Genomic DNA, 15,786 nt, shown 5'->3' with positions numbered 1-15,786 from the left:
TGCCCCTGCTGCTTACGGGAAGTTTGGATCCCTGCCCTAGACAGACTGGGATTGCAGAGCTAGAAAACAAGTTCTGAGTAGGGACACATTTTATTTCCCGAGATGATGCTTCCTTGAGACTTGGTGTGATCTGTAGCTGCTTTTCTTAGAGCACTCTGATCTCTATTTTAACTCCTCTATTTTCAAAGACATTACTAAGTTTTAGAGGTTTTTTAGGATTTTTAGAATTAACAGGACCTAGCCAATTGTATAACATACAAACTGACCCCCAAGTATGAATCTACTTTTAAATGCAAATTAACTGATATCACAAGGACCACTCTTTTCTCTTTTCTCTAGTGTCTCTTAAAAATCTATTATCTAGACCTATTTTTTATACTCATTGTTCAGTTTCATATTGTAAATGGCTTTCCGTCCCCCACCATTTGCTTTTTCTCCCACCATTTGCTTTTTCTGCTCAGTGTTATTGGCTAGTGTTGTAGTCTGATTCTCTTGGCCTGACATTTTCTTAAACCGATATATGTGTTTTCTATTACTCCTTCCTATTTTGACTTTAATTTTTCACAGTCATCTTTTATTTTCTTATATTTTTCTTCTTGCCTTCGCACCTTTTATTCCTCTCCCTGTCCCTACTCTTTTGGGTGTACTGTTTGCAGTCTCAGAGACAGATGATGATATTTGGAGGTGTTTCTTATTTTGTTAACTTTGCTTTTAACCATGAATCATATAGACAATGTCTATTTTAATTGTATACTCTTATAAAATAAACATTTTATAAATTCAGAAGGCTGTTGGTGCCATGTCACTGTTTTGTGTGGATGTTGGGTGGGAGGGCTTATTTCGTACACAGTCATCCATTTTTGTCCTTTTTCTCTTTTCCAGGTTGCTAGGAAGAGGCTCAATGTTTGTGTTTTCACCAGATCAGTTTCAGAGACTGCTTAAAATTAATCCAGACTGGAAAACCCATAGACTTCTTGATTTAGGTGCTGGAGATGGAGAAGTCACAAAAATCATGAGCCCTCATTTTGAAGAAATTTATGCCACTGAGCTGTCTGAAACTATGATATGGCAGCTGCAGAAGAAGAAATACAGGTATAGTTTTTAGACATGTTTGAGAGTATATTTCTTGGTTTTAGATGTGTTTCTTCTTAATATTATTTTATTTAAATGATACAAATCAGAAACAATTTTCATGAGGAATTTAAAAAAATCTTTCCATGTTACAGCTGACCCTTGAACAGCGCAGGGGTTAATTCACGTATTATAGTCAGCCCTCTGTATCTGCAGTTCCTGCACGTCCGTGGATTCAGCCAGCACCAGACCATGTCGTATTGTAGTATTTACCTTTGAAGAATATGGGTCATGTGTAAGTGGATCCAGGCAGTTCAAAACCACATTGTTCAAGGGTCAACTTACAATTAAGTGGAAATTGAGGGAGAAATCATCTTTCTGTGGCAGTGTTTTTCTGAACTTGAGATTTTGGCACTGTAGGGAAGAAAAGGGCTTCCCTGGTGGCTCAGATGGTGAAGAATCTGCCTGCAATGCAGGAGACCCAGGTTCAGTGCCTGGGTGGGGAAGATCCCCTGGAGAAGGCAACAGCTACTCCCTCCAGTATCTTGCCTGGAGAATTCCATGGACAGCAGGGCCTGGTGGGCTACAGTCCATGGGGTCGCCAAGAGTTGGACATGACTAAGTGAGTAACACATAACACACAGGGAGGAAAAAGGCAGGTGAGAGACAGTTTGGAAAAGAGAGATCCAGTGTAGGGACTTGTTCCCTAATTTGAACCTGACATTCTCAAATCTTGTTTTTTATTTATTTTTTTAATTAAAAAAACTTAAAAAAATTTGTGGTAAAAATATGTAACAAAAAATTTACCACTTTAGCAATTTTCAAGTGTACAATAGTATTAAGTATATTTACATTGTAGTTTAACCACAATCACCATTCATCTGTAGAACCTTTTACTCTTTCCCAACTAAAACTTCATACTCATTAAACTGATTCCCCAGTCTTTTGTCCCCCTGGCCCCTGGAAGACACCGTTCTACTTCCTGTCTCTATGAATTTGACTACTCTAGAAACCTTGAAGAATTGTACAATATTTGTCCTTTTGTGACTGGCTTATTTCAGTGAGCATAATGTCTTAAAGTTCATCCATGTGGTAGCATGTGTCAAAATCTCCTTTCATTTTAAGCCCGAGTAATATTCCATTGTATGTATATACCAGATTTTGTTTATCCATTCGTTTGTCAATAGACGCTTGGGTTGCTTCTACCTTTAGCTATTGTGAATAATGCTGCTATGAACATGGGTGTACAGATAGCTGTTTGAGTCACTGCTTTCCCTTCTTTGGGGTACATACCCAGAAGTGGAGTTGCTTGATCATGTGGTAAGTTGGTGTTTAATTTTTTGATGAATTGCCATACCTTTCCACAGCAGCTGCACCATTTTACATCCCACTTGCAGTGTACAAGGGTTCTAGTTTCTCGACATCTTTGCCATACTTGTTGTTTTCTGATCTTTTTTTTTTTCTTTTTTAATAATATTCTTCCAAATGGACATGAAGTGAGAAATCTTGGTTTTCAGACCATCCGCTGCTTGAGAGACTTAGGAAGAAGGTCATTCTGTATTCAGTATGGATTCTGTTGAATGGAAGAAGAAGGTGCTGAGTATAGAATGTGATAGGTAGAGGTATATAACCTGCTGCCCTGGATATTTTGGAAGCCGGCCTTAGACCTATTAAGTTCAATTACATACTCCCTTACTTTCCTACCCATCTAAGTTTATAAGTAAGAGATTAATTTAGGAACAGACTAGCCCTAGAGATAGAACATATTAGCATAGCTCTTGGAGCAGGATTAGTTTTAAACTTGGGGAAAACATACATTTTTTTAGCCTGAGGAAGAGACTACCAAGTAGGAAGGAGGGGGAAGGGTTACTGTAAGTGGGATTTTGCGTGCTAAGTCGCTTCAGTGGTGTCCAACTCTTTGCAACCGTATGGACGTCAGGCTCCTCTGTCCATGGGAATGCTCCTGGCAAGACTATTGGAGTTGTTTGCCATTTCCTCCTTCAGGGAATCTTCTTGGCCCAGGGATTATATCATGTCTCCTGCACTGGCAGGCAGGTTCCTTACCAAATGGAAGGAGGAAGAGGGTGTAGTCTCTGGTGTAATCAACCACAGCGGAGCCTGAGAAGTTGAGTTAAAGGTAAGGGAGATTGACCTTCCTAAGAGCTTGAGCATTCAAGTCCTTGTCACTGTCAGTGTTTAAGTGGCTCTTAGGGACGTTATAGCAGACTTATCTGTGTGAGGTTGATTTGTAAGATCCAGTAGTCTGCTCAGATGAGATCCTTGTGGGTCTGTGTGGTGGCACTTGAAATACGTTCCTTCAATTAGAAATTAACTCACCATGTCAAGGCTTTGACCTTTGTTATGACAGTGACTTAAATCACGCTTAATTCCTAATTTGACTCTCTTCTGTGTTTTGAAGTGAATATGGGGAGGAAGATATTAGAAATATGTCTTCAAGTGATTTTTCTCCCACCTACCCTGAGCCATGTCTTTGCTTGCTTGCCTGCCATTTAAACCCTTCTAGAGACTTAAGTGGCCAAATGGAATTTTAAATGAGACTTCAGATGTTCACATTAAGTGATTCAGTACATGTAGAGTTTACATGTTATGTTACCTGATAAACTTGTACACCATGTAAAAAATACTTAATTTGGGAGAATTCCCTGGCGGTCCAGTGGTTAGGACTCAACATATTTTTTCACTGCTGTGATCCAGGTTCAGCCCCTGGTCAGGGATCTAAGATACCACAAGCTGCATGGAGCAGCCAAAAACAAAACGAAACAACAAAAGCTGACCTTGCCCCCCTAATACACATGCCAAAATCTTTTTGCAGTTTGACCTAGATAGGGAATTCATACTGGTTGACACTCCCTCCATGATGTTGTTACTATGAAATAAAAGCATATTCACAAAAGTGGCAACTTTTGGTGCAGTTTGAGGTTTTAATGGACAAGTGGTAGGGTTTGCCTAATCCATGATGGCCGGGCAGACTTTTAGCTTACTTCCATGGTTTTTTTCTTTCTTTCTTTTTTGAGAGGTAGCTATTTTTTGTTTCTCTTCAGTATATGGGCCCACAAAAACCTGGCTTTCTAATAAAGGTTCTGGATTTCATTTTTGAAATAAATCAATAAAACAGAAAATGGCCAGATTTCCCCTCTGCATTGACTATTGTTTATGCCAGAAAGCCTGATCGTAAAATTTAAGGATGTGGTTTTGATTTTTAAAACAAAAATAAAACTTTTCTTTACATTGTTGGTGTTTTGGTTTTTTATTTAGGATTTATCACAATACTGATTGCTTTGTTACTTCTCCAAGGAAGGTGTACTTTAAATCCTCCTGGAAGGCAAACTGTTACTTAACTCACTTTCTTGAAAATAATAACCCCGTGAACAGATACCTTTCTTCTTGGGTTAGAAGAGCCATTTGTAAGAGCCATAGATATTTAGGAATGGATTATACAATTACTTTTTTTTAAGTTTAAGTTTTTTAAAAAATTTATGATTGTCTTCGCTGGGTCTTTATTGCTTTACGCAGACTTTCTCTGGTTGCAGCGAGCGGGGGCTCCTCTTCGTTGCAGTGTGCAGGCTTCTCATCGTGGTGGCTTCTTTTGTTGTGGAGCACAGGCTCTAGGTGAGCAGGCTTCAGTAGTTAGGGTACACAGACTCAGTAATGGTGGCTTGTGGGCTCTAGAGTGCGCACCCCATGGGCTCCAGGAGTTGTGCACGGGCTTAGTTGCCCTACAGTATGTGGAATCTTCCGGGAGCAGGGATAGAACCTGTGTCCCTGCATTGACAGGCGGATTCTTATACACTGCATCGCCAGGGAAGTCCTCTACAGTTATCAGGTTGGTATAAAAGTAATTGCGGTTTTGGACCGTGGATTTTAAATCATTATAACTGAGCTCAAACACATCTTTATTAATCAAAAAGGAACCATTGCAATCAACACATTTTTGCCAATGAAAAAATAAGTTTATTCCTGTAGCATAAAATATATGTGCTTCAGGATTTGATGAACTCTTGAAAAGCATTTTCTGCTTCCTGCTGGTTGTGGAAGCCTTTTCCCTGCAAAAAGTTGTCGAGATGCTGAAAGGAGTGGTTGTTGGTTGGCAAGAGGTCAGGTGAATATGGCAGATGAGGCACAACTTTGTAACCCAGTTCTTTCAACTTTTCACGTGTGGTTGTGTGCCACACAGTTGGGCGTTGGTGTGGAGAAGAGTTGGGCCCGTTCTGTTGACCAGTGCCGGCTGCGGCGTTGGCAGTTTTCAGTGCATCTCATTGATTTGCTGAGCATGCTTCTCAGATGTAATGGTTTTGCTGGGGTTCAGAAAACTATAGTGGATCAGACTGGCAGCAGACCACCAGTGACCATGACCTGTTTTTTGGTGCACGTTTGGCTTTGGGAAGTGCTTTGGGGCTTCTTCTCAGTCCAGCCACTGATCTGGTCATAGCTGGTTGTCATGTAAAATCCACTTTTCATCAAACATCACAGTCTGAGAAATGGTTCATTGTTCTTGTGTACAATAAGGGAAGACACTTCAAAACGACGATTTTTTAAAATTTTCGGTCAGCTCATGAGGCATCCATTTATCGAGCTTTTTCACCTTTCCAATTTGCTTCAAATGGTGAATGACTAGAATAGTCGGTGTCGAGTTGTGTAGTTGTAGAGGATCAGCTTCAGTGACCCTCTCAGTTGGTCGTTGTCAACTTCCGTTGGCGGCCACTGCGCTCCTCGTCTTCAAGGCTCTCGTCTCCTTTGCACAACTTCTTGAACCAGCGCTGCACTGTATGTTCATTAGCAGTTGCTGGGCCAAATGCATTGTTGATGTTGCAAATTGTCTCTGCTGCTTTATGACGAATAAAAAAATCACTTGAATTTGCTTTCTAACACCATTTCTACAATCTAAAATAAATCTAAACAGCAAGTAATAAGTCATTAGCAAAAAAAAAAACCCATAAAGTGAGAAGTGCACATTAAAATGATGTATAACATAACCACATTTATTTAAGAATGTATTCCAATATCAAATGGCAGAGTTCAGCAGTGAAAACCTGCAATTACTTTTGAGCCAACCTAATAACGTTTTGATTATGTACGCTAACAAAGAATTCCACAATTCAAATGACAGTAAATAAAAACTGTTCTTCGGTAGGAAGATAATTTCGGCAGCATGGTTAGTTCCTCAGACTGCTTTTACTGAAAGTTAATGTGAATGGTAGTTTATGTGATCTGAATGGTGTTTCGTAGATGATGGAGGATACCAGCGTATGGCAGGGTGAAGAGTGGATGGAGGATACCAGCGTATGGTAGGGTGAAGAGTGGTAGTAGGGATGGGCTTGGAATTACATCTGCACAGGTAGGTCATACATGGGTAGTTCAAAAGGAGTTGTGTGTACATTTTTGACACCAGAGAACAAAGATCTTTAAACTTTAAAGGTGCTTGACTTTAATGCTTTACCTATAGGTTAAGGATCTTTCTTAAAAAGGAAGGAAAATATTGTAATTAATTCTATTCCTTATGTTCAGACTCTTCTTTTTTTAAACGGAAAGATACTGGAAACTGAGTGGATAGCCATTCATTCTCAACCCACCACCGTGGAAGCATTTATACAAAGATTGATTGTTAGGTTCTTTCTCTATATGGAGAGAGTAGGTTCATTGTCTTGAATAACCTACTAGAAGAGTTTCCAAGCTGTAATTTCTACTCTGCTTGTGATTTACAAGAGCCTGGACAAGTCACTTCTTTCATTTTTCTTATAAGGAAATTTCCTCTTATAAGAGAGGAAAATTCAAACATCTTGTTAGGATTCCTGGGCTAGCATGCAATTTGAGTGGGGCTGGTAAATTTGTCTTTATCAGTGGAACTGAGTTTACAAGTAGAAATCACAAAACAGAAATAAAGATGAAGTTGGACTTCTATAAATATAGTTTTAACTGTCCTGGTTTTAAGGCTATCAGGATTTTGATTTTCTGTTATAAACATGTGTTTTTATCTTTCAAAATAACCAACATGGAAACTACCTATCTTCAAGTGATTCTGAGATGGATTTGGTGAGATTATTCTAGATTAAAACATGCCAATGATGTTTGGCTTCTGCTTTGTTGTAATCAGGTCTAAGTTTATTTGTTTGTTTTTTTGAATCAGATATGTAGTTTTTCTTCTGCAAGTTTATGAATTTAAACTGGAGGTTTGGCTAAGGTATTGATATACAAATAGCCTTTAAAAGTGATTTTGGAGCTGTAATGCCCCGCTTATTTCAAGTGACAGAAATCTGATTAGCTCCTTGAAGTTCGTCAGGGTGTTGTTTTGGAGGAGGCTTTAGTTTTTTAAAAAATATAGATCGAAAAGAAGATGCATCTGAGTAGTTTGTATTTCTTTTTATTCTGCTATGCAAAAATGTTCTGAAGTGTCATAAGATATCTGCTCAGTGTGATCAAAGACTTGTTTAAAAGGTCCTTTTTCTTGTTTCCTTTTGCTCCTGTCTCTGTCATAACATGCCTCACCTACCACATTCTGATTAATATAACCAAGCAGGAGTGAGTAATTAATAGAATTGCCGTAACACTGTGACAAACACAGACTCTTGATATAAGGACTCCTACCCTCTGTGAGTAAAACATTGAAAAGGACTAGAAACTGTTCTTAGGGTGCAGGAGGCAGGGAGGGGAGAGAGCGAAGGCGCCGGAGAGAGAGTGACTATGTGTGCATGAGATACTGAGCGCTGAGAGAGGTGTGTTAACCATGGTCTTCACTTACTGTTTTAGCAGGATGTCCTGTGCTTTGTTTTTTCTATAGTTATTTAGATATGAAGATTCCAGAGTATGAAATAGTATCTCTCTCCTAGAACATGCTATGCTATGCTATGCTAAGTCACTTCAGTTGTGTCCGACTCTGTGCGACCCCATAGACGGCAGCCTACCAGGCCCCCCGTCCCTGGGATTCTCCAGGCAAGAACACTGGAGTGGGTTGCCATTTCCTTCTCCAATGCCTGAAAGTGAAAAGTGAAAGTGAAGTCACTCAGTTGTGTCCGACTCTTAGCGACCCCATGGACTGCAGCCTAACAGGCTCCTCTGTCCATGGGATTTTCCAAGCAAGAGTACTGGAGTGGGGTGCCATTGCGATGTGCACAAAAGATCATAGGTTGTAAATGGAAATTATCTTATATCACCCTAGCCATTCTTAAAATAGGAGGCACCCTAGGAATAAAAAACATGATTATATGATGTATTCTACAATTACATCCCAGTGAATGTAAAAGTAGAATTCTTCATTCATTAATTGATGTTCAAGAATTTGATGCCCTAGTTTCATAACCATTTTTATCACCTATATCTTCGTACTTATTCAACATACTAATTCGTACAAAGGAAACTTTGTATGTTTTGGAAATAGATAAAATGCTAAATTTAGAGAAGTATGGTTGTCTACTTTTGCATGCCCATTTTATTACTGCAAATATAAATTATAAATGAAAATTTTGAACTTACTTTGATTTGGAAGACAAAATTAAAGTCTTTACTGGCATCTAAATATTTTTAAAGATGTCTTTAAGGGTTTTTATATCTTTTTGATTTTTCCAGAGTGCTTGGTATAAATGAATGGCAGAAGACAGGGTTCCAGTATGATGTCATCAGCTGCTTAAATTTGCTGGACCGCTGTGATCAGCCTCTGACTTTGTTAAAAGATATCAGAAGTGTCTTGGAGCCAACCAGAGGCAGGGTCATCCTTGCTCTGGTCTTACCTTTTCATCCCTATGTGGAAAACGGTAAGTGTGGACACCCACTTAGTAGGCCTATTATCCAGCATTGGTGTTTGTGATTCTGTGCAATCACAATTAGATGTGATCTGGTATTTCTTAGAATACCCTGATATTTAACAAAGTACAGTTAACCCGTGTAATGTATCGCCTCAGTTAACGTTTGTCTTCATGTGGATTTTATAGTGCTTTCTTTGTACTCTCTTTGCAGTGGTAATAATACTGAGCTGGATTTGCCTGCTCAAGATTAAAAGCCTAAGATGCTTTTAAATGGAGCCTTCACCACTAAGTTAATAGCCTTTTGAGCTGAGTCAAGCAGTAAATGATGCCTTTTAGTCTACCTGAATATACTTGTTAAATGTCATAGCTATCTTGTATTTTACATCTCTTGTCCCTAAAATGATAAATGCTATTGTTATCCATTTTCCCTTTTGAAGACCATTTGTATCCCAATGCGTATCATTTCTTTGACATTTGGTTTTTCAGTCGCATGGTCTTACTCTTTAACAATATTGAATGAAGAATATCTCAGAAGAAATGGTTGGATTTTATACTGCCTCATATTTACTATGACTTTTGGCCATAGTCACATTAATTCACACTTGGCTTTAGCTTATGTGATTTGCATTTTAGATCATGTTGCAAGTTTTGACTTTAAGCCTTGTTTGCATTTTTGTAAGTTACTGTACAATAATGTAAAATTTATTTATTTATTATGTAAGTAACACATGTTAATATTTGAAAATCTTTTCCTCTTTTACTGCCTTGTTCAACTTTGGGTTCAAAAAACTCTTTAAGAACTTGTTGGCATTCTTGAGAAGTCCAGTAATATTTTGCTAGCATCATAGTTATCAAATACCTGTAAAACTCTTCATCCTAAGGAATAATGCTCAAGTTTGCTTATAACCATGGATTTGTGTTGCCACTCACTTGCTCCTTTGTTTCTTCTTGTTCTTATTTTTTTGCCCCATCAGGTCTTAGTCCCTTCTAATTCAGTGCTTGTCTTTAACATTTACCAAATGTTTGTGGATCTGTTGTTGATGGTGGGGAAAATGGAGAATTCTTTAGACATAGGAAGGTAGGAAGAGAATAGATAGAATAGATGTGTTCCCCACCCCCCCCCACCCCCACCCCCATCTAGCATGTCCATTTTTACATTCCTTTGTTGAGCCATTTTGTCACGGCAAAGAAAAAACTGCTTGAACGTGTGAGTGCCACACCACGCCTATGTTTGTGGGGGAGGGAAAAGCCTGGTTGATGTCATCCTGATAGTTCAGTGGCCTGACCTGTTTCGGTGCTGTTCCTCTGTGAGTATGCCACGGCTCCATCGCGCTGCATTGCCATCACTAGTCATCAGCTGGCAGGTCTGGGCTTCCTGTGTCCTGTTGGGCAACCACACGATGGAACTTTAATGCTATTTCCTGGCATAGCAGGAGGTGGACATGAGCAGGGGAAGGAATGTCAGTCTAAACATGAAATCTATTTCCTTGTGTTTCTGACACTAAAAATTGAGAGGAAGTTAAACTGGACAAGAGGGCAGACTCTAGTAAAGAACTGAAAACAGACTCCTTGCTTGTGGATGCACCGAATTGCATCACCCTGTTGAATTCTAGGGGTCTGGTGTGTGACATAGAGCAAACCTGAGATGCAGAGCCTTGTTGCTGTGGGTGACCTTTAGTGACCTATAAGTTTTGTAGACTGCTTGTGGTACTCTGTTATTGCTTCCTTTCCTCTGAGTTAGATCCTGATGATTTCCATGTGACCCCGTGTGAAGACTCATGAGGTACAAAGTGATCTTGCTGTGTGAGTTCATGAATACAGGACTGGTTTAAGGATAGCTGAGTGTACTTTGCATTCTTGACTCAGTTTATTTTAACAAAAGCAATTGTAGATGAAGTAATTACTGGTGTAGTTTTTTTGATTGGTCTTAAAGTTGAACAACAGCAGTTTTATTGCTTAGATTAATTTAGGGGAAAAATGCAAGATATATCTTTCTAATTTCGGTTTGTTTGGTGTACTGACCCAGTTCTGGTTAGGGGTTACTTCTCACTAGAATTGTTTCAAACATCAGAAAGGGGGAAAGTATGTAATCAAGAAAAGGAGACATATATTGCAAAACTGAAAATTTAGTAATGTTTAATTTTTTAAAATTGTGATTTTTATAAAAAGGTAATTCATGGTTAAAAAAAAAAAAAAGTGTTAAGCAGCTTCTTAGAGAGTATATAATGAATTTTCTCATCCACTCCAGTTTCATAATCTTGTTCAGGTTTCTTGACTATTTTTCTAAAGATAGTCTATGCAACTATGCTTGGACATGAAAAAGATTCACTCTATAATCCAAGCCCATTATAAATAGTTTTGTTGCCCTTTTTCACATAAGTATATATCTAGGAAATTATTTTTAAGTGTCTGTGTCCTTGTCTGCGTGTAAGCACTGGTGTGCTGGAGCTGGTTTTACGGGCTCAGGAGAGCTGATTGTTGTATTGGCAGGAATTTAGTGAGCTGGTTGTTAAACTTGGCCATTATTGAAGTTGACCTCGATGGGAGTACTTACACCATGGAAACGGGCAAACTCTACAAATAGACTGTCCCTTCTTCTAGCTCATTGGTAAACATTTACCAGTACACCGCTGGGCATTGGTAACTTTGCTTGATGAGGCCTCTGTTGATGTACTTATAGATACTGGCAGTTTGCTTTGTAAAGACAAGTGAAATGAGCGTTCTTAGGGAGGTCTTGCACACATGTGTAAGTAGGTATAGGGATGTTATCTGTTTCAAGAAACAGAAGGAGCAACTGAAAAATAAGAGTCTATTTTAGAAGAGTGATTCCAAGGTTGGTTAATTCAGTGATGAAAGCACCCATTGAAGTTCAGGACTTGCTTTCATTTCTTCATCTTCCGTGTGTTGACATCCCCCACAGTTACAAAATGGCTGAAGCAGCGCCAGGCATCATGTGTAGGCATGACCGAGCCTTGGAAAGAAAGAAGCATTTTCTCCCATACATTTTTTTTTTTTTAAGTGAGGGAAACCTTTTCCAGAAATCTCCCTGGTACATCACACTTTAGGTCCCATTAACCCCTGGGCCAGGAAGAACCCTTGGAGTAGGAAATGGCAACCCACTCCAGTATTCTTTCTTGGAAAATTCCACGGACAGAGGAGCCCGGCAGACTATATAGTCCACAGGGTCTCAAAGAATTGGACCCGACTGTGTGATTGAGCATGCTCTTGGACACTGAACTTGCAGTGAAGGTGGAAGGGATACTTCTGTTCCACAGAATATCATTTTAAAAGCGTTTACTGAGTGATGCTGGAGATAAGTGAGCGAAAAACATGCAAGTATTTTTGTCTTCATGGAGCTTAGTTCTAATGAGGAAGGCAGATGGTAAACAAATGGCATGTTGTTGGTGATAAGTGTTACGAAGAAAAATAAACAATAAAGGTAAGAAAGGGGCTTCTTGGGATTGGGAGTTGGGTTTAGGTACTATAGTTTTAAAGAGGGTGCTCAGGGAAAGACCTCACTGAGAGGGTGATGTAGGGAAAAGGCTGAAGGAAATAATGTTTAAGGTTGTCTGGATGATACATTTCTAGGAGTGGAACTCCTTGTTAAAGACTTAGTTTTCCAAATAGCTACTCTGTGATCCTAATACCATTTATTGAATAATAATCTTTCCCTAATGCTTTGAAATGCCACCTTTATCATGTATATTCTGTGTTAAGTCACTTCAGTTGTGTCCAACTCTTTGCGACCTATGGACTGTAGCCCACCATGCTCCTCTGTCTGTGGGATTCTTCAGGCAGGAATACTGGAGTGGGTTGCTGTGCCCTCCTCCAGGGGATCTTCCTGACCCAGGGATCGAACCCACATCTCTCACATCTGCTGCATTGGCAGGCCTCTTACGTCTGCTCTATTGGCAGGTAGGTGCTTTACCGCAGTGCCACCTGGGAAGCCCTTTGATCATGAAGTCCTATGTTTGTCTCTATTCTCTTAAAATTTATACTTCTATATGTGTGCCAATACCAGACTATTTTAATTACTGTAACTACATCATGCATGTTAATATCATAGTACTAGTCTTTCCTAATCAGTTCCTCTTAGATTTTTCTTGGCTTATTTATTTAGCAGATCAACTTCAGCACTAGCTTGCCTAGTTCCCCTTTATTATATTTATAGGTTAATTTATGGAGTATTGAGTCTTCTAGCTGATAATACTATGTCTTTTAATTTGTTCAGTTATGTTCTTTCATAACAAAATTTTCTTCATAAGGATCCTACGCAAGCTTTGTTAGATTTATTCTAATGGTGTGTGTGATATTATAAATAGGATTTTTCTTCATTGTTTAAACTATAAAAACTTCCTGGCTTTGTATAATTGACAAGTTTTTTGTACTTAAGGTGTTCAGCATGATGATTTGGTGTACATGTACATTGTGAAATGATGACTGCAGTCAATTAGCATGTTCATTACCTCACGTAGTTACCTTTGTGTGTGTGTCTGCAGAATGCTTAAGATGTATTCTTTTAGCAAATTTGAAGTATGCAGTTCAGCATTATTAACTCTAGCCACCAGGTTGTACACTAGGTCCTCTGAATTTGTTCCTCTTAGACCTGAGAGCTTGTATCCTTTGACCAACATCTGAGTTCCCCCACCCACCAGCTCCTGACAACCACCATTCTGTTCTCTGGTTCTACAAGTTTGACTTGTTTCAGCTCCAAGTATAAGTGAGATCATGTAGTATTTCTTTTTCTGTATCTAGTTTATTTCACGTAGCATAATGTCCTGTGGTTTTATCCATGTTGTCTCAAATGGCCCTCCGGATATTCTGAACAACACAAGAAAAGCAGCTTTTTGTGTGTGTTTGTATCAGTTTTGTAACTATTTACCTTATTGGATTATTTTAGTGTTTCCAGTAGTTTCCTCCATTGATTCTCTTGGGGTTTTTAAAAAAGACAGTTAGAACATCTGCAAATGGTTTTGCTACTTCTTATTTTTAGCCTTTTTTTTTTTTTTGGTCCGAGTGAATTTGTAGTTACTTCCAGAAAATGTTTTAAAAAATGGTGGAAACCTTTGGTTTTTACTTTAATGAAAAATATGATTCTGTCTTTTGGCCTGAGATGGATGTTTGGCTAGAGATAGAATATTTTTCAAAAATCCTGTTTTATTAGGAGCTTAAAAAAGTCAGGGGTCAGTGCTGAATTCTGTCACCTTTGTTTTCAGCCTCTGTGGTGACAGGGTTTTTTCTCTGTTGTCTTATTAAATCAGTGGTACTTTTCTAATACATATTCACTCACATATCTCTGCACTTATGTAGGATAGTCTTCTTTGTATCACTAGATTGTATTTATAATAACTAAATAAAAATATTAACATTAATATTACTGATAAATGATGGTCTGATATAATCTTTCATTTGGAAGATGTTATCTTTCTCATGTTCTGCTGATTTTGTAAAAAATAATTTCTGAATTCCTTCTAATGCTCTGGAACAGTTTAAATAGCATTGTGGTTATTGTTTTTGAAGATTTGGTAGAATTCTCTGAAACCAGCTAAATAAACCTGTACATTTTGAGGAGTAGCCCTTGGCAACTTTCTCACTTTCTTCCAGGGTGATTGTTTGGGTTAAACTAGACATGTTCAGTCTTAAAGCTCCCGAGTCTTAATAGAAATAAGCAAGACTCTGGCAGGACTGCTTTGTGGAAAGAGTATGGGCTTTTGAGGGCTAACCTGTTTTGAAATATGGGTCAGCCCTTATTGCCTGAGCTTCTCATGAAGCTTAGTGTTTTATCTGTAAAAATGGGGCTGATATTTACCTTGAGGTTTGTTGTGAAGATGAAATAATATAGTGTATAGGATAGTGCCCAACCGTGTCTGTCTCTATTGGTGTTTGATACATGTTACATTTGTTTCATTCTGTCCTGTTCTGTTCCTTTATTTTTATTTGTGGCTTCTTAGATAAGATTTGTTCACAGTTTTCACTTTGAAGTATTTGTCAATATTTTTGCATTTTAGCTTGGTCTCAAATTCTGTGCCTTAAGCATCAGTTTATGTGACTCGACTCCATAGACACTGAACTAGATGCCTATTAGCCCAGGCTTTCAAACTCTCTTAGCACTAACATAGTAGAGAGAAAGGTATGACTTACTCTGAAACTTTCATTAACACCTGTTGGTATGTGGTGTCACTGCTCTGGACTAGAGGGGAGAGTGTGTAGACACTAGAACCATGTCTTTTCTTTTTCATCTCCAAGCTGTTTTCAGTTTATTCTCTCTTGATTGTCTTGGGAAGTGTAAATTTCAACAGAAAGCTGTAGCTTGCTTAGTCCTTTCCAGTGGAAATTCTGGATGCTCAGATAGCAGGAAAATTAATGTTAGGGATTCAGTGAGTGGTCCTTATGACAAGGCATGAGGGTCAATGGCTAAGGAGTGAAGTGTGCTTTGTATCTCAGTTGAAGGGCCGAAAAAATATTTTTCTGTAGAAACATTGTTCAGTTGCATTCATGTAAGGGTGTTTAAAAGACTTTTATGTACCAGGCAGTGCTAAGCAGTAGAAGTAAAAAGAAATGAGACAAGTGCTTCTAGTTTTAAGATACTTAGAGACTAGTTCAGAAGATGTAAACAGACAGTGACAGGATAACCTGAAAAGAAACATGAAGTTCCATTTGTTTAGAGAAGGAAAGTTCCATTAACTGCTGGAGGAGTTAGGGAGGTTTTCACATGGGTGACATTTGATGTGTGTTTGCATCTATGGCGTGATCTACCATATGCACACGCAACAGCAATAAGATGGGAACAAGGTGGGGTTCCCAGGTGGGGTTCCCAGTTCAGTGAGACCCAAGGATGGCGTGCAAAAGAAGCCTTTGGTTGTATAACAGTATAGCGGTCAGTCAGTATTGTTGGCTAGTTGGATGAATAAAAGAATGAATAATATATATATTTCAGGCACTCATATATGACCTCAAG

General features: G+C 38.7%; 1 protein-coding gene across 3 annotated transcripts in view; it reads left to right on the top strand.

The window, feature by feature from the left end:
* METTL9 (methyltransferase like 9) overlaps positions 1-15,786 on the top strand; it is a 48,234-nt gene that overhangs the window by 18,109 nt on the left and 14,339 nt on the right. For all 3 annotated transcript variants that reach the window (XM_006061841.3, XM_025275078.2, XM_025275076.2), the window contains exons 3-4: positions 883-1,092; positions 8,653-8,837. In XM_006061841.3, coding sequence (XP_006061903.1) covers positions 883-1,092; positions 8,653-8,837 — 395 coding nt within the window. The remainder of the gene's footprint in view (positions 1-882; positions 1,093-8,652; positions 8,838-15,786) is intronic.

This window comes from Bubalus bubalis, chromosome 24 (genome assembly GCF_019923935.1).
Source record: "Bubalus bubalis isolate 160015118507 breed Murrah chromosome 24, NDDB_SH_1, whole genome shotgun sequence".
Taxonomy (NCBI): Eukaryota; Metazoa; Chordata; class Mammalia; order Artiodactyla; family Bovidae; genus Bubalus; species Bubalus bubalis.
Note: the sequence above shows the minus strand (reverse complement) of the source record. Positions and strands in the feature narration are given on the sequence as shown.